Here is a 22356-nt window from a genome sequence, read left to right on the forward strand (position 1 = left end):
CATCCAGATCATGTGGTTTGTACAAATCTGTCTTCACTGACCATGGTTGTTCTTTATCTCTTTATTTGTTCATTATAGTAGTTTCTTTGGTAAAGAAAGTAACTATTCGTTATGTCCATGGAGATGTGCATATAGCTGTTTTGTATCTTTGTCAAACAGTGGCAGCAAAATAATGGAACTCAAAAGCACTAAATCACCAAGTGGATTTTCATTGTCATTTGATCAACTACTAGCTGCTCCAACCAACTTCAAAGAAGAAAAACAAAACTTTACAGCCCACATCAACAAAAAAGGCGCTTTGGGTCAGCTACCTGGGTTCTGCTGCAGTTTCTGTTTATTGGTTAGTGTTTTTCATTCTTTGCTTTGATCAATGTGGTTCAAATCAAGCTTGCGACTTTGGGATGTGAGAGCAAGCATACATATGGAGTAGTTATACCATTTGTCATTTTTCCTTTTTTTTGTCCTTGTATGACTTATCGATCTTTAGGATTTGGCGGATGAATAATGATCAGTTGGATACATGAGAGAGTAGTATCTCCAACTTGAGAGAATAGTATCTGAAATTAAGTGATCTTTAGGAGAAAAAGGTAAAAGTTTTGTGATAGTAAATAACTTTAGCTAAGATGCAGTTGTTTTGTCCATATACATGGAGCAGTTAGTGTTTGAATTGTTCCTACTCTTCGATGAACTCTACAATCTCTTCTAACCAATATTCGGGCTGTTAAATTCAATTTGCTCAGTAGTGATTACTGGTTAAATGCATGTCAAAAACATTTTATTGGCATATTTCAGATAGTAGCAGAGATGATAGTTGAAGATAATGGTACCATAGCATGTCAGGATACATATAAGAAACATTAGCCAACTGTAGATAAAGCCATAGATTGAAGTACATAAAACCTTTCACAGCAGTACTAAAGTACGTGTAGGCATAATCCTCAGGAAACAAGCACACTAGAAAGCTCTATTATAAATTACTTGAGATTCCATGATGATGTTCTCCACCATCTAATCCCAATCAATTCCTTTAATGCCGTTAAGCTGAAATCCTTGCACATGTTGGAGGGTTGTGAATTGTGAGCAACAAGCCAGTTGTTCCTGGACGAAAGATTGTCTTACTAGCTCCGCGCTGATGTCCACCTGTGCCACAATGAAAGCCTGTGCTTATTGTAACTCATCTATGAAAACAATTCTGTGTATTTCAAGATTTCATCTAGCATTCTGGTTATAGTAGTTTGATTATGACATATAAGGCAGAATTGTATTAGATGGTATGAGTTTTGTACTGACCTGGAACTGGCATCAGTTGCAAGCTTGAATTGGTCTAGGATGTGTGAATCCTGATGCACTGCGCCTGAGGTGAGGCTCCCATTTAGATGTTGGCAATACTGTTTCAAAAGCCTCCACGAGCAATGCAACCTTTCTCTTACGAGCTGGTGCAAGTTTGTCCACTGCTCGTCGGAGTGCAAAATCAAGCATCCAGTCCTCTGCATTTTTCCTGTCATCCATCATCTGATGCTTGAGATCAACTTTCTCTGCATCTGGATCTGGCTCCAGTGGCAGGAAATTTGGTGGTCGTGGATTGAAGTCTCTTGACTCCTCTGGCTCCTTAGTGTCATTGCGCCTGGCTATGCCTCTCAGGTTTATGTACCTCTCAGACATTTCTTCACTCGAATCATATTTTGCATGTGTCTTCTTATCTTTGATTTGGTTCTGCTTTTCCACACATGCCTCAGCTGTTTGATCCACTTCGACACCAGGTGCATTTTCACTTCCATCTTCAACTTGATGGCTTGTACAGTCTTCAGAGGCGTTTTCACTTCCATCTTCAGCTTGATGGCTCACATCGCTCTCGTCCTTGAGATCTGCCTCTACTACCAACTGTTGAGCATTATTGCCATGACCATTTTCATCTCCTTGTTCACAGCAATCTGTTTTTATTTCTGTATCTTCCATCTTGACAACAATGTTTTCATCCGAACGTTCTTCATTATCCTTACAGGTTTCATCTTGCACTGCATTGAGATAGCAAACATTGAGCTCTTGATAGCCTTTAAGTGCAGCTGCATCATCATCTTGAGGAGTTACGCATTCTTCGTGAGAAGTTGCAGTTTCATCTCTAGACAGAAGGTTTCTTCTGCCTTAACAGCAGCCTGATAATCCATTGTTGCTGTCTCACTATCTGTACCATCCAGAATCAAATTGACATCTAGAGAGATAAGTGTAGTGTCCTCAGACACTTCAACACACTCATCAATGTCAAATTCTGTATGCGAACAGATAGATTCGGAGTCATCATAATCATAACTTGTTCCAGAGATGATAATTTCTTTATCAAATGACTCTTCCAGAGTGTTGTCAGATAGAAGTTCAGGATTAGATGATTTTTCCGTGAACTCCTCGCTGACAACTGGATCATCAACCAATGTGATGGGATCTGTATTATCTGAGATTGAACCAATTTCGTCTTCGCTATATGCATAGTACTTCTCTACATCCCAGTCCATATCAGAAGCTTCATATTCCAGCTCTTCTGCTGTTGCTTCTATCTCTATTTTAGTGTGCATACTCAAGGATTCAATATCCACTTCCTCTTGAACCATGTCACTAGCACCTTCGTTTGGATTCTCTGCAGGACAAAAGCCAGGCGTGTTGATTTCTGCTGAAATAGCTTCTCTCTTTTGATCAAGATTGTCCTCGGTATCATCTGCTGCCACTTCACTGCTTTCACCCGAAGGTACAAGATCAGTGACAGAAGAATCAATGATGTAATAATCATCTACCGAGTTGGTCTCTTCCTTTTCGTTGCTATAAATTTCGACAAAAAACTCCTTGTCATCTTCATTTGTCAGAGGATCTACCTTCTCTGTAGTACTCTCTATTTGTTTTGGCACATTATCATTCAAGCCTAATCCACGAGGATTAGCTCGACGAGGAGAGACACATCCCAACTTGAAACTCCTCTGATTCTTCAACATACGCCTTCTTGCTGACAAGAAACACTTCAATGGAGGCAAAGGAGGGTGATGATGACCATTAAGAGAGCAATATGTATATGGACAAACCTTGAAAACAGAAGTTCCATCTGATTCTGTTCCTCCAGGACTAAGTTCAAGATATGAAGGAAACTTAACTTCTTTCAAAGTTGATGAACATGTAGCCCTTTCTACTTGGAAATCATCATACCTAACAATAGGGGAACATGATGAAACTCTTGTTGGTTTAAAACTAGGAGTTCTAGCTAACAAACTCCTTATTGGTTTATTAACAGAACTACCCGAGCCTAACTTTGAGTTACTTGAATTCTTTCTACTACAACTTTGTGAATAAGTTTGAAGGCTCCTTGAACTTACCTGAGATTGCTCTTTCCTTGCAACAGAACTGCTTGTGGACTTCATATAATTTGGAGTACATATTGATTGCTGTTGTTGCTGATTCTGATTCTGATTCTGACGCTGACGCTTCGTTGGTGTTGATGAGTTAGTACTAGGGGGTGGTTTGCCTGGCTGAGGTACATATTTTCTGAAATTTGGTGAGTGGGATATTTCATATTCTAAGTGTTTGGTTTTGCCTGATTTCTTCATCATCTTTTTCTTGAGTTCAGCTTTTCTATTCTTGATGGTGTCATGGTTTTGTGATATAGGCAAAGATGGTTTGTGGTTCATTATTTGGTTGTTGGCTTTTATAATATGATCAGTTTTGATACCAAGCTTGTTGAGGACTTTTTTTTGCACCATCTTAATTTGGTTTTGGGAAAAGAAAGATATATTCTTTTCAAGGATTTATGGATTTGAGGTAGTGTTTCTTCATATTAGAGATAAGAGAGTTTTAGTTCATGAAGAAAGGAAGTTTTTGAAATCTCAACTACCAGAGATTCCAAATGGTTTATTTGCCTTTGGTTTGTAAGCAGCGTTCTTCTTCTTTTTTATGTTCTTGTCTTGCTTTCTTTTGTGTGTATGTAGGTGGGGGTGGAGTGGGGTGTGGAGTGGGGTAGGGGTCTTCTTGCTTTTTGGTGTTTGATTTGTCATGTGGGGAACTTTTTAATATTACAACGACATATTTAGTGTAATTTCACAAATGGAGTCTGGTGAGGATAGAGTGTATACAAAGCTTATCCATATCTCGAGGAGGTAGAAAGTTGGTCAAGTGCAACAAATCAAAGTATTTATGAAAAGAGGGAATAACATTCTCAGTGTAAATCCACAAATGGGGTTTGGTGAGGATGGAGTGTACATAAAACTTATTCATATCTCGAGAAGGTAGAAAGATTGTTTTCGAAAGATCTTTGGTCAAGTGCAACAAATCAAAGTATTTATGAAAAGAGGGAATACGACAATGGAGAAAACATGTCAATTAATAAAAAATAATTAATGATAAGATTAAGATAAGAATTAGATGCTGACCTGCACTAATAGGGAGGTCATAGGGCCCTGTGGCCCTTTTGGATTTTTTTAATTTTATGTTCATTTTGGTTTGCATTATTGTGATATATGTGACAAATCAACATATGGCACTGTCTCGTTAAAATAACTGATGGATTATTTGGTCCAATACAAAGTTATCCTAATTATGATTCAATTTTCACAATATTTAAATCATATATTTTACTTTTTTACCTGTCTCATCTAATGTTTTTCTTGAGCCGACATCCCACTTATGAAATCATAATGAGTATGATATTGTTGTTGTTATGATCCTGAAATTATAATTTCACCTTCTATATGTGATAGATAATTGTAAGATTTTGAATATAAATTTTATTCTGATTTAGCTTATAATCATAATGAAATACTTAACAAATTAATTCAAACTTTATATATAAAGGGATGACAATTTTTTTCTATTCGTGAAGATCCCACCAGAAATACTATATTATTATTATTTTGGAAAAAAATGACAATGATAGGAGCAATAATTTTAGTTAAAGATCAACTTAGTTGGACAAACAATAGTGGCATAAATTATGGGAGCATAACATATGGTTTAACTGATTATGTAAATCTTTAATATATATACCCAAAGCCATTAGTTTTCAAGTAATAAACCTTATTAAATTAATCATAGTTCTAATATAAAGCTATAACATTTACATCAACTTTCTGAAAATATTAGGGATGAGGAATATTATCTTCTTTTTGTGCTTTATTATTAAAATAAAGAAAAGTAAAATAATGGGAATAAACAGAAGACAAATCTTGTATTCTAGGGTGATTTAGTTGACCATTAAAAAATCAATGGACTCCTTTAATTTATTTTACTTTTAAAAAAAGTTAGTGGAAATGGCCACAAATTTGGCAGAAAAAAGAATTTTGAGCAAATGGTCAGCAAATAAAAGCTGGGGTTATATTTATAAGACCCCACCACCCACCATGAGGTACTCAGGAGGAGCGTCTAATTTGTACACCAGATTTTTGCAGACGCTCCTCACCCCTTTTTTTTTTTTTCTCTCTTTGCTTTCTCTTTAAGGAAAAAATAAAAAGTAGTGGTTAAATTTTTAAAAAAATATCGAGATGATTATTTTGTAAGTTAAGTTGGGATGTTTAATTGAAATAGAAAAAAAATGAGTTAAGTCGTTAAGATGTCAAAACATTGTCTATAATAACATATTTAATGTATGCAGATTTCATTTTTATCTTAAAAGATGAAAATAGAGAGATGGTTTTTAATAAATCTAGATGGGACAAAAACAGTTAGAATTGGCAGTTTATTCCCAATTAGAGATGTTTATCTTTTGATAATGTTACCAACAATTATCAATTATGTGAAGTAATCACTTCTTCTTTTTTTCTTTTTGGTGCCAAACTAACTTCTGTGCACCGCCCATGCATGAAAGTTGTGGATATAAAATGGGAGTCTTCTTTTTCTTTTCTTTTTTTTGGCTCAGTTTATATTAGAGTCCGACTGAATTTAAATTACGCATTGTAGGATTCATTTGAGAGTGGGGCTCCCAACAAGATTTTTTCTATATTCAAAATTCAAACTTGAAATCTCTGATCAAGGAAGCAATTCCACAACTACACCACGAGTCCACGACTCACGTTAGGAGTCATTTCCTATTAGACTTGAATTGCATGGGTGCTTTCATGTCTTGTTTAATGTACCATTGATAGGACTCTTTTAGTCTCGTGGCATTTTTTTTCTTTTTAGTCTGTCTCAAAAAGAATATCAGCAATCAAATCCATTGCAAGGGGATTTAAATCATCTTATATTCGAGAAACACGCTATTTAGTCCTCAAATCACGAAGAAAATTCTAGAAAGAATCAAGGGAGAAACAAAATTACACACACAAATATATATATATTCATCAATAATATCTATGTCTCATTATATTTTAATCTCTAATTACAGTTTATTTTCTGCACTTTAAAATTTATTACGATACATAATTATTTGCTAATATTGGAGAAGTTTCACAATAGCAAATGAATTAGGTGTTCACCCCTTGATGTTGAAGTTAAGATTTAACTATTGAGAGTTCCAACACTATAATTCCATCGAGAGGAGACTGCTTGACCTTAGCTCCACTAAATCTTTTCGAATATCATGAATATCCTTCACCCCCTATCTCCTCATCTTCCTATTTATAAGCCACAGCTTACTTCAACGTTTTCAATTTCCCATAGAATCTCCGGAGCTTTCCTAGCCACTATAGTTTTCTTTTTCGAGAAAATACGAGACATCTAAGTCATACAAGTAAAGAGATCTATTCATTTTTAAGAAAAAGAAAAAACGGAGATTGGATTGATAATAAAATAGAATCCTGGGTCGCGAACAGTGATTCGATTGAGGATGAAGAAAGAGAATTCTTGGTTCAGTTCTCCACCTTAACGACAAAAAATATACATGTTACTATCTCACATCAACACAAATCGTATGACTCTAACCATCAAAACTTAGATAAGTGAGAAGAAATCATCTAAATATGCATTTTTATTTCTTTTGGAATTAGATACACACTTAGGTGAAGATTGAGTATCGCACTCACTTCATTAACCGCTAAGATACACACTTAGTGAAGATTGAGTCTAAATAGTTTTCTTAACCCAAAAAAAAAGTATATAGTTATGTTATTTCATGTCTACCATACTTGACAAAAGCATAAATAGTGTTTCATGTACATGTATTTAGAATAATAAAGCTTCATATTATTATAATATTAAATTGAGAAACTACCAAAATGTACCATTCGACCAAATTTATTTACCAATATAGTCTGAATATACAAAACCTATTATATAGTATATGTAAATTATAGTTAAATATACAAAAATTATACATTTGTTAGCTATTTTGTAAACTAGATACCTAAAGGTGTTGGATGGTAATTATCTTATTTGATCATGCATATGGAGATTTTACCAAACTCAATCTCGACATAAACCCACAAGTTTATGCACCAATGGGTGTGGCCTAGTGGTCAATGAAGTGGTTGAGAGTCCTGAGGTCTCAAATTCAAAACTCAAGTACATGTAGCTAGTAGGAGGTAGTGCATGAAAGTTGGACCGGACACCACGGTCATAAAAAAGAAACCCACAACTTTATTACAATATATACTAGGGAGAAACATGCATTTCAGTTGCAATGTTATTTGCTGTTTGAGTTTCAAGATGTTAAATGCTATACAAAACCTATATACCCTTTCTTAGAGCAATTAATAGCACAATAAAAATAGGAAAAAGAAGAAATATAATGTAAGGGATTGCTTGTTGGACTGCACCTTCTTCTGTTTCATCCTCGGAATAGTTTACTTTATCCCTAATAAAAGCGTCGAAATAATTCTGATAACCAGTATTCATGGAAGAGAATGTTGAGCCAGTTACCTTCATCATTTCCATGGCCTGCCATCAACCAAGACAAACAATTTGAGTGCTCCGTAGCAACAAGATGACCTGATTTTGCTCAGCATGAGTTTAGAGAATTTTTGTCTTATCCTACATAAGTTGCGGAATATCTAATTCTAGTGTTGTAATATAAACCATTGAATCCCTAGACATAAGGGAAGGTTCTAGTGTAGAGTGGTAAACATGGTCGGAAGTTACTTAAGGTCAGACGTTCGAATTCCAGCTATGATAGTCTAGCATTTTTTTAATATCCCCTTGTATAAATTCTTGGCTCTGTCATTTGAAGGTGTGCAATATCCAACAAAGCCCTTAAAGATACCTAAACTTCTAATCGGCTGTCCAAAATCAAGAGTGTTATTAAACTTCAACCTTTCAACATCTCTTTACACTCTAGGTAGATGCACAGCATGAACTACCTGAATAACTAATGATTACCTGAAAGCTGAACATAAATTGTCTTGCTTTCTTGCTAACTTCAGGATTAGGATGAGACTGAAGCTTCTCGTACATTGAACGAGCTTCATTGGACCTGTCCATATATGGTGTGGAAATGAATGATCAGTCTTAGAAGCAGGCACAAGGACCATGCAAGTGCAAGTTCACGCTTAATGATTTGAACATTCAAGCATCACAAAGATCATGAAATGACAGAAGGTTTGTTGCAAAAACGACCATTCCACGCTGAAGTTCTAGAGAGATGCAATTCCCTTTGGACTCTACATAATTGGATGGGATAAACACTCATCTTTTATGTATTTTTCATGAGTGTTGGTTTTGGGCAGGAAGTCGGCAAATGTTGATTTTGGGAGTGGTTTACTATGCATTTCAAAGACAGATAACAATTGATTAGCCAGTAAGTCAATTAAGTACAAATATGAAGGATGTACTAGGGGCCTTTTTTATAAGTAACTACCAGGGATTGATATATTAGAAAGTTGGTCAATTGATGTCTAGAGATAGATGCTCGTCGCATATAATTTATGAAACCATATGGTTAATTGACCCTTCTTGCTCACTACTAGAAAAACAGTAAAAAGAGACCTCAAAAATAGGTCACAAATAGAGACCTCATGAGGTCGTTTTACCCCTCAATTTGATGTTTTTAAAGAAAGAGACTTCATGAGTTCTGTTAAATGATATTATAACTAAGGATAGCAACCTCGTGAGGTTGCTTTTATTAGTCAAAACCGTCAAACAAAAAATTTAAAATACGTCCTCAGTAGGAGTCTCTATTTTTAATAAAAATACAAACCCAACTCTCATTTGTGTGAAACAGTCATCCAACCCACCCTCATTCTCACAACCAGCAGTCCCACCCCCGCAGTGCCCCTCAAATCTGTCCAGGTAAGTTTTTTTTTACATTTTCTTTATACATTCTTCAAAGCCGTGAACTTTATGTGATTTGTGTTCTTTTAGGATTTGGGTGAGTTTTGAAAGTTGTCCATTATGCTTAATTTTATTCTTTGTTGTTGAAATTGGGAAGTGAAAAAACAATATAATATCAGGAATGAAGAAAGAGGGAGATCCAATTATCTTCCTCATTTTGTCTCTTATTTGATTGAGAAATCCGTACTTAGTTTCCCTGAAAAGAGATTCCAATTTCCAAAAATAAAAAATTAAACCTTACAAGATTTGCATACAGGTCATTCTCCATCTTTTTTTCCTTTGCTATCAAATGGAGAAGAATGAAGGAAACAAACTTCACTCATTCCAAATTTAATACCTTCAATTTCTCATATATGTTATTTTTTTAAGTTTGTTTTGCTTTATATTTTCCTTCTTACTACTCATAAATTTTATAACAATCATATTACTTTTAACGTGAGTGTTGCTGAGAGGAGCATAAGGTGTTTGTTTGTATATTTCTATGGTTGGGGACAGAGCAAAAAATGAGAGAGTGGCCTGGTTTAGTCAAGGAGAATGTGTTGAGATTAGTTAGTGACATTGAATGTCTTCTAATGAAGGAAACCACCGCAAGGCAGTGGAAGAAGGTGCGAGGAGGAAGATTTGGCTGGTGTAGTAATTGTGAATGTTTTCTCTGTTAAGTTTAATAGATTTTTAAGAAAGAACTATTAGTTTCAATGTTTGGGACTAAAAGATCTACTTTTTACATACATCAAGGACTATTAGCTTTACTTACTCTTTGAAATTTAACTCAACTTTATATTATATTGGACCTTGAATTAAATTAAAACAATATTTGAACTTTGAACTAGGGACTGAACTCTGAATTTACAATTCAACTTTGAACTTAATATTGAAAAAAAAAAATCTGACTCAAAGCCAATTATTCTTTAAAAAAGTTTCTTTAAAAGAGCTTCAAGATTTAAGTAGAATAAGGTTACAATTCGATTTCTAAGATAATGAAAACACCAAGTATTTATATGTAGGTTATTAGTTGACTTAAGTCATAAGTTGAGTTAGGCCTAGCTCGAGTGGCAAAAGGTGGAGGATTTGTGGCTTAGGTCACAGGTTCAAGCCCCACACCATGCAAAGCGAAGCCCGGTATTTAAGTGGAGAAGGGTAGAGGGGCAGTCCCATTATCCACCGAGTTTAGAAGGCTGTGATTGGTCCAAAGGGCGGGTCACAGACAGATTTCTCAGTTATCAAAAAAAAAGTGAGTATTAAATTTGAAACTCAGTAATATTAAAAAATGTTGAATTATTACTTAATTTAGTGTTTAACAAATTCAAATTTTGTGAACTTTATGTAGATGGATCGTAGTTGGATGTATGAAAGGACTAATTTTGGTCAAGTGGGGATGAAGCCTGAATTTGTAGAAGGTGTTGATGGTTTTGTGGACTATGCAATGACACTAGAACCTTTTCAACTTAGTAGCTTGGTCAAGTGTCCTTGTAAGAAATGTCAATGTATGAAAGTTACCAGTTTCAAAAAAAAAAAAAAAAAAGAAATGTCAATGTATGAATTATGAAAAACTAGAGACTGTTAAGTTTCATCTCTATCGAAATGGATTTAAAGAAGACTATACAGTGTGGACTAGTCATGGAGAAATTGATAATAGTTTTGATAGATTTCAACACTATGTTGTTGGTGAAAGTAGTAAGGCAGTGAAACCTAATGTCCAAAATTATAGAATGCACTACATGGTTCAGGATGCGTATAGGTTGCATTCTGATTTTGAATTTCGCGACCACGTTGAAGAAGCTCCCAATGATGAATCTAGAATTTTCTTTGAACAATTGAAAGTTGCTAGTCGGCCTTTATATGAGGGGAGTCCACACTGGGAGACAGATGCGAGGTTCAAGCAGATAAACGAGGTTGGCAAGAAGGTTAGAGCAACTACTAAGGGTGGCTCTCTACACACAATTGGGGTTCAGAGCCAAGGGAATGTGAAGAGGAAATTGGTAGGTTCATTTCTTAAGTTATATATATTGTAGGTTATTAATATTTAATTATTCTTAATTAATAACTAAATTAATTTCGTTCGTAGGAAAAGAAACTGGGGAGACCGGTAACTCAGGCAAAGGCATTCAAGACTACACACACAAGGAAGAAGAAAAACCCCGGAGATCCAGACGTTTGGGTTCCTCAACTGACCTACGTAAGCCAATAATTTAAAGTAATAATTACTTTACTTCTAAATTTATATTCTAATATTATTACCGTTATATTCAGAATCAATACATGCAATCCGCTGAGGATTACCGTCAGATTCAACTAGATGATAGCCGAGGCATGCCACTGAGCCAAGAGCAGACTGAGAGAATGTGGCTAGACTCAGTTGGTGGGCCGAGTTGATATGGGTATTCTTACGACATGCCCCAGCGACCCTTTCGTGAATTTTATTCGGAGCTAGAAGGCCTAGGTAGTTTCCAGGATGATTGGTCAAGGGAGAAGATTTTGGAACAGAAGATAGCTAAGCTATGTAGCCAAGTCGAAGTCTCGCGGGCTAGGGAAAGGCAGAGGGACATAGAGCATGCAGGGATTAAGGCCCAATTAGATGCACTACTTGCTTTGGTTGCTTCAGGGTGGATTCCCCCTTGTCCCAGTGATGTAGTTTGCCCTCCTCGTCTTTCCCAATCTCGACCTATTCAACATCAAGTATATGGTCAATACAGAGGTTTGACCGATGAGCCCAGCAGTGATGAGGATGATGAGGATCATGTGGCAAACATACCGCCTCATTATTGAAGTTTAGAGTTGTATTAGATAATCTAAACTATGTACTTTATGGTGGTTTTAAGACTTATTATGTGTTTTGTGAATGCATGAGAACATTGAAGTAGTTTGAAATCCAATTGTACAGCTTATGACTTCTATGCTTTTTCCGTTCAATTTCGAAGTACTTTAAAGTTGATTTTCAAGTAGTGTTGATTGGAGGATATTTAGCACATGTATTTGTAGTAGTTTGATTGATTGTTGGCAGCTCTTTGAGCTTGATTTAGCTAATACATATTATTGAATTTAAATGGATGGTGTGCTGCTGCAAAAGCAACAATCTGCTACCAGTTTTTTTTTTTCAGAAAAAGAGACCTCATGAGGTCTCTTTTCTGCAATTAAATTTTTCATAAATGCAGTAAAGAGACTTCATGAGGTCTCTTTTCTGTAATTTCATTTCCCAGAAAATGTGTAAAGGCAATTAACAATTCTTTTCTTTCTTTATTGGTGAGTTTTTGCTGTGCCCTTTCAAGAGGGACCAAACACATTGAGGTAACGAGATCTTTATGTCCATACTAACTTATGAGTTAAGTTTTTGATCTTGTTAGAAAGATATAATCATTCCATACTAATCTAACTTAACACCCTAAATTTTTGTTCTATTTTAATAATAGTAGTCAGAATGAGTAGAAAATGGCTCAGTAAGGAATATGGGCATGGCCACAAAAGGTGATTAACATATTAGGAATCACTATGCTATTGCCCTTAATTCTAATAACCATGGTGTCCGGGTCACTTGAGCGCACCTCTATGTTATTGCCCTAAAAAAAGCATATGAGCAGAACATAAAAATCATTAAGAACACCAAGAATATTATGTTAGAGAAATGGTGAATTTATCACTTGAATCCACAGGTTTGTAGGGATCCAGTATTCTAAGCTGGCCTCTCTTTTATCAATTAGTTTAACAAGATGCTCAGTGAAATTCTCTCTCTTTCCTTTTTAATTTCTCTTAGGTGAGCTGGAATTCTTAAGCATAAATGCTTCAATTATTCTTATTAGAGCAAAGGGCAGGCATTTTTAAGAACTTGTTTACAACCTAGGACATTAGAAAATCGCAGATGACATACCTACGAAGCGAATCTTGACAAATAGACCACTGCAGTGCAGCTAATCCATGAAGTTGAGTCTGCACAAATATTATGTCATAGATTTCAATGTCAAATGTACTGAAAACGAGAAGTGTCAATTGCCTACAGGTTTGCTTTTATTACTTTTCACTTTTGTTTAGAACAGGATAACACAAAGTTAAGAAGTATAAAAGTAAGACAAATGTAATCTAGTGTCTCATGAACCACGGCATTCATTCTGTAAGAAAGTAAATCTTAAGTTTTTACATCATATATAAGAGAAGCAAAAACGTATAAGTAACAACTTCAGTCCTTGTTACTTATGTGCAAAGCACATCAATTTGTTTAAGGCCTCTTTTATCATAATAATATTAACATATGCAATCCTTATCCCCAAAAGATATTTGAGCGTGAAGTTGGATCTTTTCCTTCTTTTTTGGTGGAAGGATGTGGGTCATTTGCAACAGAGTGCTGAGCAAGTTGGCACCTTAACTCAAATAACATACAATGAAGTTGGATAAAATGCATTTAAGAAATTCTTTTTTTTTCTGGTTTAAGATGTGAAAAGGGGAAAAGAAAAAACAGATACATGCATTAATTTTAAGTGTTGAAGTCCATCTAGTACAAGAAATCACCTGAAACGGCAACTTATTCATAACTTTCTCATAAAATGGTAGTGCTTCCTTGAGCTTGCCAAGGTCCATGAAAGAGTCGCCATCCTTCAGTGCCTAAGTATGACAGCACTAAAATTAAGAAGTAAGTCATACCTCATGATTCTCAAACAAGAAAGGATATAAACCCACATTAAGAATGGCTTAATACTTGAAACACTCTTCCCTTTCAAAAGACTCCTTCAAAATATGTCAATTATCTTATCTAAATCAACCATAAACAGAAGTATCTGAAGTAGTTTAATTCCAGTGTACCTTGCTTTTTAAACTTTGGTGGAGGCATAGGGGTAACCCCCTTCGTTGAAAAAATATACATGTAAATAGGGCCTAAAATGATTATTATTTTTTTTGCATATATATAAGTTGTTGAATCTCCTTGGCATAAGATTTTTTTTTTTAAATCCCCTTGTTTAAGTTTCTGGCTGGAACATTTACAGGAAATCTATTTTTAAAAAGGTGTTCTTCAATCAATTTCAACCATGTTGATAAGTCGTTAGTTTATTTTACAACTTCTGAATTCAGGAAAAGCACCCACATCTAGCCTCTTAAATTCTTTATTCGATTTAGTTTGCATTCAAAGTCCTGGAATATGAACTCATGTGCTTTCAGGTCCATTCACCTGACTTTCTTGAAGTCTTAGGATTCTCCCCTAGTATTCCATTCTCTCCCCTTCTCGGCCTTGCTTTCATTCCTGGAAACACAAATGAGAATGCAAGACCTGGCGCCATAGAGGACCTTTTGGACTTCGTGATTCTAGAGAATAACTAATTCAGACCAATATCACTCTATTTTCTTCACATGTACATTTCCAAACCTTTTGAGTCTTTCTAACCATAGTTTTGCCGGTAATGTCATGCCTCTTTTGTAAAATCAATCTTATATGCACCTGCCATGCATATCATAGCAGCTCTGCATGAACATACAATGTTGGCACCCTTAATGCTAAAAGTTCATTCAAAACCACCCCCGATGTGCGAACACAGATGTCACTTGTAGGAATTTCAGAGGTAAAGCGTATTTCATAGGAATTAAAGTAACAATTGGCCACATCTAGCATTTAGCTCTTGTACTTCTGGTTTGTTTCCAAGTTTACTATAATCTACAATGGTTGAGTGTGCAAATATATTTAATTAACCACTGGAAAGTGAAGATCCACAAGATTATCCAATCGAAGAAAAAGTTGCACAGCTCGGAAGGTGCGCTTAAGTTTTAATGAGCTCTGAAGACCAATATCCCTGAAGATCTCTAGCTTCATGTAAGATGGTAGTGTGAATTTATCCCACTCATCAAGGGCCATGGCAATGATATAATTTCCTAGTCTTGAAACCTTTAACTTCATTCCATCTGAATGAGTTTGTGAGAAAAAAGAGCACATCAGTTCCAAGCCTCCGAAGACTCTTAATTCTTTGCTCATTCATTTAAGTGACTGCCTACGCGACCAGATATCCCTCTTTATTTCAAATGAGACTCTGCTTTATGTGTATTCAAAGTAGAAATGATTGACAGAAACATTTAATTCCACTTTATGAAGAAACAAGTTTTGGTGTTACCAATCAAATCGTTAACAGCATGGCAATTCATAGAACTGGGAATGGCATATAACAACTTTATATATATGCTGAAAAGTGTAAAGTTATAAATAAATGATGAGATTTCTGTATCGTTTCTCAAGATCAATATAAGAAGCAAATTAAATGCATTTTCCATAATGAAAGAAATTTGATGCATCCATAAACATGATATAAAAAACAATAGCAGTTAAAGCATACCTTCTCACATTCAAGTTTTAGGTTTGGATCAATAGTTAGGCCTACTCTGCTCTTGTAGGCAGCAAGTAGCTCTCTCGTACGTGCTTCTTTAGCTGCCTTCTCTTCTGCTGATTCAAGTACCTCTCCTGGACGTATAGTTCTTCCACCGCCAAACTGATCTCCAAACAAGCAATAAGTTTATTCAGAGTGTTTTGCTTAAATGACTACATTCATTAGTTTAAGAGATCATGGTATTCGCAAACTAAAGTTTGATAAACAGAGACAGCCCAACATAATAACAAGAAATAATTTCATTCTGTACAGTGTACCCTATATAGCATCAAAGGGACGGACAAGTGTTCATAAATGAGCTGAAAGTTGTTCATGAAATTGGTTTTTAGAGATAGTATCACAAGTGCATCCATAGTGAAGTCCACTCAAACAGGGTTTACTAAGATTTGAAGTGTAATTGGTAGAATGTCAAATCAGAAGATTTGAAACCAAGTTGTAAATGCCCCAGCAAAAATTTTGAGGTGACTTTGATGCAATGCCACATCAAAACCCCTATAAGAACCAGTCATGGAAAATAAAGTTATACTAAGAGATCACAAATGAAACATATGTCATAAAGCTGGCAATATGCAAGGAAGGGCCAGGGATAAGAAGGCTAAGGAGACGAAATGCAACCTTTTGCAGATTGCTGGTCTGTCAATTTGATTTTATGCTAATTATCAAAAACATACCAGACTAATAAGGTACCAATACCCAAGAAACCATTAAATAGGCTTCATTTTAGCAGTAATCAGTCATGACTCATGAGTAAGTTTTCTCCTACTCCTCCGTACTCGCAAAGAGAATCATCCTCCCAATCGAACCTCCCCCACCTCCAAAAAAAAGTGCACATTCAATGATATCCTTGTAAAAGTTAAAATTCTGCTGTAAAATATTGTCAGTATCCCGAAAGTTGGAAGTTGTCTATCAGAATATTCTATATCAAGTATGGCAGTATACAGTTAGTCCCCACAGATATCGACACTCGGTAGCAGCCTTTACTTTCTAAATCTCCTAGAAACAAAACATCTGTGAATACTGCAGCTTGTCATTCTTAACTGCAAAAAGAATAAGTTTTCATGCATAGATTAAGTTGAGTTGCAATTTCTTGAAACCTTTCACGGACTCATCATCAGCAATCTATGATACATGTGTGTGATATCTTCATAAAACAGAAAACAACTGACTGTATAAAACTTTTTTATTAGCTCTAAACCCACTTATTTCCAATATTAATCAGATGAATAAATTCTCATTTTGCATGTCTGTTTTGAACAGAAGTACTTAGTACTTGAAGTGTCAAGCTGCAATTAAACATCACATAGTGCACCAACACACCACATTGCTTTTTTGTTACAATCTGAAGAAGGTCACTTAACCTTCTTATGATATTCAACAACATTTTCTACTTTACCCTTTCTCTTCTAAATGATTCCTAACCTGAAGCTTAACTTCATTCTTTCTCCACTGCTGCACTTGAGTTATCAATAGGGATCCATCCGTACTCATCTATTGTACTAGACATCATAGGCCCGAATAATTGCAACAATAAAATCCCAACTTCAAATTTTTTTGAGAATACAATCCCAACTTTAAATGCTACACATATTTTTTAAATACCATGGGCAAACAGATTTTACAACATAATGCAAGAACCTGAAGGAATTTAATTTTCCAAACAATAATCCTGTTAATTTATTGAAGAGAGGATAGAAATATGATGTCAATTATCCAGTTTTGCATAGCTTTCTATGTTTATATTTCCTTTAGCACTAGCATATTTTGCTACTAATACCTTTCTGCTTTAGGAATTAGGAAGAATCTTGGTCAAATTAGTGAGGTTCTGTAATTGGGAGTTATAGCTGAAACTAACCTACTGCCACTCCATAAAAAATTGAATTCTGGCATATTAAAGAAAGCATAAACTTCTGCAAAAGCATTAAAAGCTGCTACTTCCATGACATCATAATGGATAACTAGAAATGAAGCATACTGAATAAGAAGACAATGCATACTAGAAAAAGCTAAAACACAAGTCATAATAGGCAACCTACAGTTTTAGAGATGTCATTCGGTCTGGGGAAAACTCCCCAGGTGGAAACCTTTGGCTTATAGGTATCCATGTCATCTTCTTGGATGCGGTTTGACTTTGATGTTTCGGTATCTACAAACTTGCTTGTGTCCCCAACAAGTATTTCTACGTCAGGCAAGTCTCCTCCAGGGAACGAGTCTACTATTGGAACCAATCCAGCAGGCAGTCCCCTGCTCTTCTTATTATCAGAAAAACCAAGCCCCACAAAATCAATACTTGAGATCGACAACTTTTCCTTCTTTCTAACACTCTCTTTGGGTAAAGCATTTATGTCACTTTTCCCATTCTCTTTTTTGATGAAGTCATTTTCCCCATTCTCTTTATTAGATCCTACACAAGTCAGTAATTGATGATTACACAATTCGAACAACTTTGAATTTGACTATGGATCTACTACCAGAAAAGATTTCAACATTATATGTATTCAATGTGTATTCCTGAATAATCTCATTTTTCAATTACACCATTTTATTTTCCAAGCACCACATTCGGGTCCAAAAACATGGAACTCAATGCACATGAGCTTATTTCACTTACCAGTGAGGTCCTATCAATTAGTATTACACAGAAGAAATCAGTTCCAAATTTTAGAATAAATATTTGACAAAGTAGAACCATCGATACCAAAAATTCACAGCCTTCAGCTCAATACAACTTATTATTTCAGATAGCAAAATTTCATTATTCTATCTAATTTCATCTTCAAGAATGCTGCAGGATAACACTGTAGTACCAAATGAAGGATAATAAAGCCCTTCTCCTTTGCATAACAATCAAAAGACTAAGCTCGTTTGGTTCACATGCTAGTCATCCTGAGATTATAATCCACGAGTTCTTTATGCAGTAAAAAATAATAAAGGGATTATTATACAGTAAGGAATAATGAAACAAGGAATGATATGTAAAGATTACCTACTTTAAAGAAATCTTTGTGTTTAGATATTTGACTCGCATATTACCAATACACATGTTCTGATTCTATTTATTTAATACCACTAACGCTGCATTAGTTATGCGAAGGTAAATTTTTACTATATGCAGGACCCTTACCAATTTACCATCCATCTATATAACCCTACCTAGGAGGTATAGAGGATGTTTCCGATAAACCCTCAACCATGTTGCTTCAAACTCGAAAAGTAATATTTGGGTCTTACTATCCATTATATAACCCTACTTAGGAGGTATAGAGGTTGTTTCCAATAAACCCTCGACCATGTTGTTTCAAACTCGAAAAGTAAAATTGCTTCAACATCATTATGGCTTTCAAGTTCTAGCTTACTAATTTCTAAAATGCAAATTGACACCGAGTAAATTCATCATTTGAATTGAATAAATATTAATCAGAGAGTGGAAACTTTTTGTAAATAAGAAGATATCTTCTCACCTTCTTGTACGGTGTTACTGTCCAATGCTATTTTCTCAACACTGTCACTATCTTTCGTCACAGACCCACCATTTTGGGCAATCCTGGGAGAAGGATCAACTAATTTAATTTCTTTCTTATACGCTTTGGCTTTCGCAAATGCGAGCTTCACAGGGTCAGTCTCAACAATCTGTTCATCTCGTGAGTTATTGGGTGATGAAGAAGAAGAAGCTGAGATTTTAATAGTCCTGAAGATTTTGGGAAATGGGTTTGTTAAAGAATTGATGGCTGAGAAAGAAGAGAAAACTTGGGAATGAGGGATTAAGGCCATTTCTTCTCTATTTTGGAAAAGGTGCAGAATTGACCATGGAAGCTGCTCTGCTGGTTTATAGTTTGCTTGCTTAGATAAGAGGAGAATTTGGTTCCTACTATTTCAACCTCATTCTTTCTTTCTTTCTTGGGAAAAGGGTCTGATATACCCCTCAACTTTGCTATTTGGAGCTGATATGCCCCTCGTTATGAAAGTGGCTCATATATACCCTTACCGTTATACAAACGGCTCACATATACCCCTATCGTTACAAAATGAGCTCACATATACCCTTCATTTAACGGAAGTGAAAAAAAATAGCTTTAAAGTTATATTTTTGACTTTTGATTTATTTTTTTTAAAACTATTTAGGGGTATATATGATTTTTCTAGCAAATTTCAAGGTATATTTTAATTTTTTTCGGACATAATTATATTTTTGACTTTTTGATTATCATTATTTGAGTTTCTTATTCTTATTTTATTTTTTCTTTCATTCCTCAGTGTAAAGAAAAAAATTTAAAACTATTTTTTTCGGATATAATTTAGTTTTGTATTTGAAGAAAAATTGGGTCATCTATAATAAATTTTACAAGAATATTAAACAAAAACTTAAATAAATTTGACCATCAAAATAATAAATCTAAATTAGTCATTGAAACAAAAAAAAAGTTAAAAATAATAATATATGTTTGAGGAAGATTAAATATACCATATGGGATTATATTTTTTAAAAATAATTAAAAATTTAAACTAAAATTATTTTTTTCACTTCCGTTAAATGAAGGGTATATGTGAGCTCATTTTGTAACGATAGGGGTATATGTGAGCCGTTTTGTATAACGGTAAGGGTATATATGAGCCACTTTTATAACGAGGGGTATATCAGCTCTAAATGACAAAGTTGAGGGGTATATCAGACCCTTTTCCCTTCTTTCTTTCTTATTTTTTATGGTCATTTTAATTAGCAAGCGTTTGGTCATGCGATATCATAACACGATATGAAATTGTTAGATGAAATTAATGTTTGGATATGTTGATGTCATCTATGGAACATATTCTTGATTTGGAAATTTCATATCATGATTTGGAATTTTTTAATTTTACTCACAAATTTATATTTTGCTAAAATAGTTTCACATTTATATTGTCATTTATTTCCTATGTAAGTAAAATTTATAATCATATCATTACTTTTTTAAAATTCATTATTCTCGCCAACATAAAAAAAAAAAAAAAAAATTAAATCAATTCCTACTTTTCATTTATATTCATCAAATTTATTGTTTTTTATCAAATTTATTTATCAACCAAATTTATTACTACTACTTTAATGTTTAATTAAAAAATAGTTTTTCATCTATATTGAGTGAACAAGACTGACCACACTAGCTTTGTAATAATTTTTTATACGATTTTATAATTTTTTGTTTATTTGGTAAGATTAAATAAATAATTTGAAATATTTCAATAGTTTTACAACTTATGAAATTCTTATGTTTATGAGAAAATATACCACACAAAAACTTCAAATCACGAAACTTTAATTTTATCTCATGATTTCATATTGCATGATCAAACGGATCCTTGGAGAAAATGTTCCAATATGTTATCCAACTTTTAAAAAAAAATTATGTTATCAGTTAAAATTTTGACTTTTGATGTCATAATCATCCAATAAAGTGTCAATTCATGTCATTAATTTTTTAATGGGAAAATGCATAAGTAACCCCCAGCTTATGCCCAAAATCCCTAAGACACATCTAACCTTAGGTCCTATTACCCTCCAAACTTATTTTTTAATTAATTTTCTACCCCTTTTCGGCCTACGTGGCACTATCCTTCAAAAAATTGTCAACACGCGCTGGGCCCACAAGATAGTGCCACGTAGGCCGAAAAGGGGTAGAAAATTAATTAAAAAATAAGTTTGGAGGGTAATAGGACCTAAGGTTAGATGTGTCTTAGGGATTTTGGGCATAAGCTGGGGGTTACTTATGCATTTTCCCATTAAAAAATTAATGACATGAATTGACACTTTATTGGATGATTATGACATCAAAAGTCAAAATTTTAACTGATAACATAATTTTTTTTTAAAAGTTGGATAACATATTGGAACATTTTCTCCAAGGATCCGTTTGATCATGCAATATGAAATCATGAGATAAAATTAAAGTTTCGTGATTTGAAGTTTTTGTGTGGTATATTTTCTCATAAACATAAGAATTTCATAAGTTGTAAAACTATTGAAATATTTCAAATTATTTATTTAATCTTACCAAATAAACAAAAAATTATAAAATCGTATAAAAAATTATTACAAAGCTAGTGTGGTCAGTCTTGTTCACTCAATATAGATGAAAAACTATTTTTTAATTAAACATTAAAGTAGTAGTAATAAATTTGGTTGATAAATAAATTTGATAAAAAACAATAAATTTGATGAATATAAATGAAAAGTAGGAATTGATTTAATTTTTTTTTTTTTTTTATGTTGGCGAGAATAATGAATTTTAAAAAAGTAATGATATGATTATAAATTTTACTTACATAGGAAATAAATGACAATATAAATGTGAAACTATTTTAGCAAAATATAAATTTGTGAGTAAAATTAAAAAATTCCAAATCATGATATGAAATTTCCAAATCAAGAATATGTTCCATAGATGACATCAACATATCCAAACATTAATTTCATCTAACAATTTCATATCGTGTTATGATATCGCATGACCAAACGCTTGCTAATTAAAATGACCATAAAAAATAAGAAAGAAAGAAGGGAAAAGGGTCTGATATACCCCTCAACTTTGTCATTTAGAGCTGATATACCCCTCGTTATAAAAGTGGCTCATATATACCCCTACTGTTATACAAATGGCTCACATATACCCTTTTCCTCTAACGGAAGTGAAAAAAATAATTTTAGTTTAAATTTTTTAATTATTTTTAAAAAATATAATCCCATATGGGTATATTTAATCTTCCTCAAACATATTTTTTTTGTTTCAATGGCTAATTTGGA

General features: G+C 34.1%; 4 protein-coding genes across 5 annotated transcripts; 1 reads left to right on the top strand and 3 right to left on the bottom strand.

Moving 5' to 3' along the window:
• Positions 1-764: 764 nt before the first annotated feature.
• Positions 765-3911, bottom strand: LOC102599256 (uncharacterized). 2 transcript variants are annotated; one of them, XM_006365376.2, is made up of 2 exons: positions 1291-3911; positions 765-1140 (listed from the first exon to the last, which is right to left on the bottom strand). In XM_006365376.2, the coding sequence occupies exon 1, from the start codon at positions 3735-3737 to the stop codon at positions 2085-2087; it is 1653 nt and encodes a 550-aa protein (XP_006365438.1). In that variant the 5' UTR covers positions 3738-3911; the 3' UTR covers positions 765-1140; positions 1291-2084. The 2 variants fall into 2 exon arrangements, with proteins under 2 accessions (XP_006365438.1, XP_015159933.1); XM_015304447.1 differs by having other exon boundaries at positions 765-1158.
• Positions 1303-1956, bottom strand: LOC107058582 (uncharacterized). Its single transcript, XM_015304444.1, has one exon. The coding sequence runs from the start codon at positions 1954-1956 to the stop codon at positions 1303-1305; it is 654 nt and encodes a 217-aa protein (XP_015159930.1).
• A 3605-nt stretch (positions 3912-7516) lies between the features above and the next one.
• On the bottom strand, positions 7517-19447 carry LOC102599577 (uncharacterized). Its single transcript, XM_006365377.2, has 7 exons — positions 19040-19447; positions 17615-17982; positions 15531-15683; positions 13726-13818; positions 13091-13149; positions 8278-8371; positions 7517-7839 (listed from the first exon to the last, which is right to left on the bottom strand). The coding sequence occupies exons 1-7, from the start codon at positions 19347-19349 to the stop codon at positions 7630-7632; spliced, it is 1287 nt and encodes a 428-aa protein (XP_006365439.1). The 5' UTR covers positions 19350-19447; the 3' UTR covers positions 7517-7629.
• On the top strand, positions 10758-11434 carry LOC107058586 (uncharacterized). The gene is made up of 2 exons (XM_015304457.1): positions 10758-11207; positions 11294-11434. The coding sequence occupies exons 1-2, from the start codon at positions 10764-10766 to the stop codon at positions 11414-11416; spliced, it is 567 nt and encodes a 188-aa protein (XP_015159943.1). The 5' UTR covers positions 10758-10763; the 3' UTR covers positions 11417-11434.
• Positions 19448-22356: the final 2909 nt, after the last annotated feature.

This window comes from Solanum tuberosum, unplaced genomic scaffold (genome assembly GCF_000226075.1).
Source record: "Solanum tuberosum cultivar DM 1-3 516 R44 unplaced genomic scaffold, SolTub_3.0 scf00541, whole genome shotgun sequence".
In the NCBI taxonomy this organism is placed as follows: Eukaryota; Viridiplantae; Streptophyta; class Magnoliopsida; order Solanales; family Solanaceae; genus Solanum; species Solanum tuberosum.

Bases quoted from the DNA above. Each gene is read 5' to 3' on its own strand.
- LOC102599577 (XM_006365377.2), bottom strand. From the start codon at position 19,349: ATGGCCTTAATCCCTCATTCCCAAGTTTTCTCTTCTTTCTCAGCCATC. The intron at 15,684-17,614 runs GTAGGTTGCCTA...TTTGGAGATCAG, and splicing joins CGAATGACATCTCTAAAACT to TTTGGCGGTGGAAGAACTAT. The intron at 13,150-13,725 runs GTGATTTCTTGT...ATATTTGTGCAG, and splicing joins TGAATAAGTTGCCGTTTCAG to ACTCAACTTCATGGATTAGC.
- LOC102599256 (XM_006365376.2), bottom strand. From the start codon at position 3,737: ATGGTGCAAAAAAAAGTCCTCAACAAGCTTGGTATCAAAACTGATCAT.
- LOC107058582 (XM_015304444.1), bottom strand. From the start codon at position 1,956: ATGGAAGATACAGAAATAAAAACAGATTGCTGTGAACAAGGAGATGAA.
- LOC107058586 (XM_015304457.1), top strand. From the start codon at position 10,764: ATGAATTATGAAAAACTAGAGACTGTTAAGTTTCATCTCTATCGAAAT. The intron at 11,208-11,293 runs GTAGGTTCATTT...TTTCGTTCGTAG, and splicing joins GGAATGTGAAGAGGAAATTG to GAAAAGAAACTGGGGAGACC.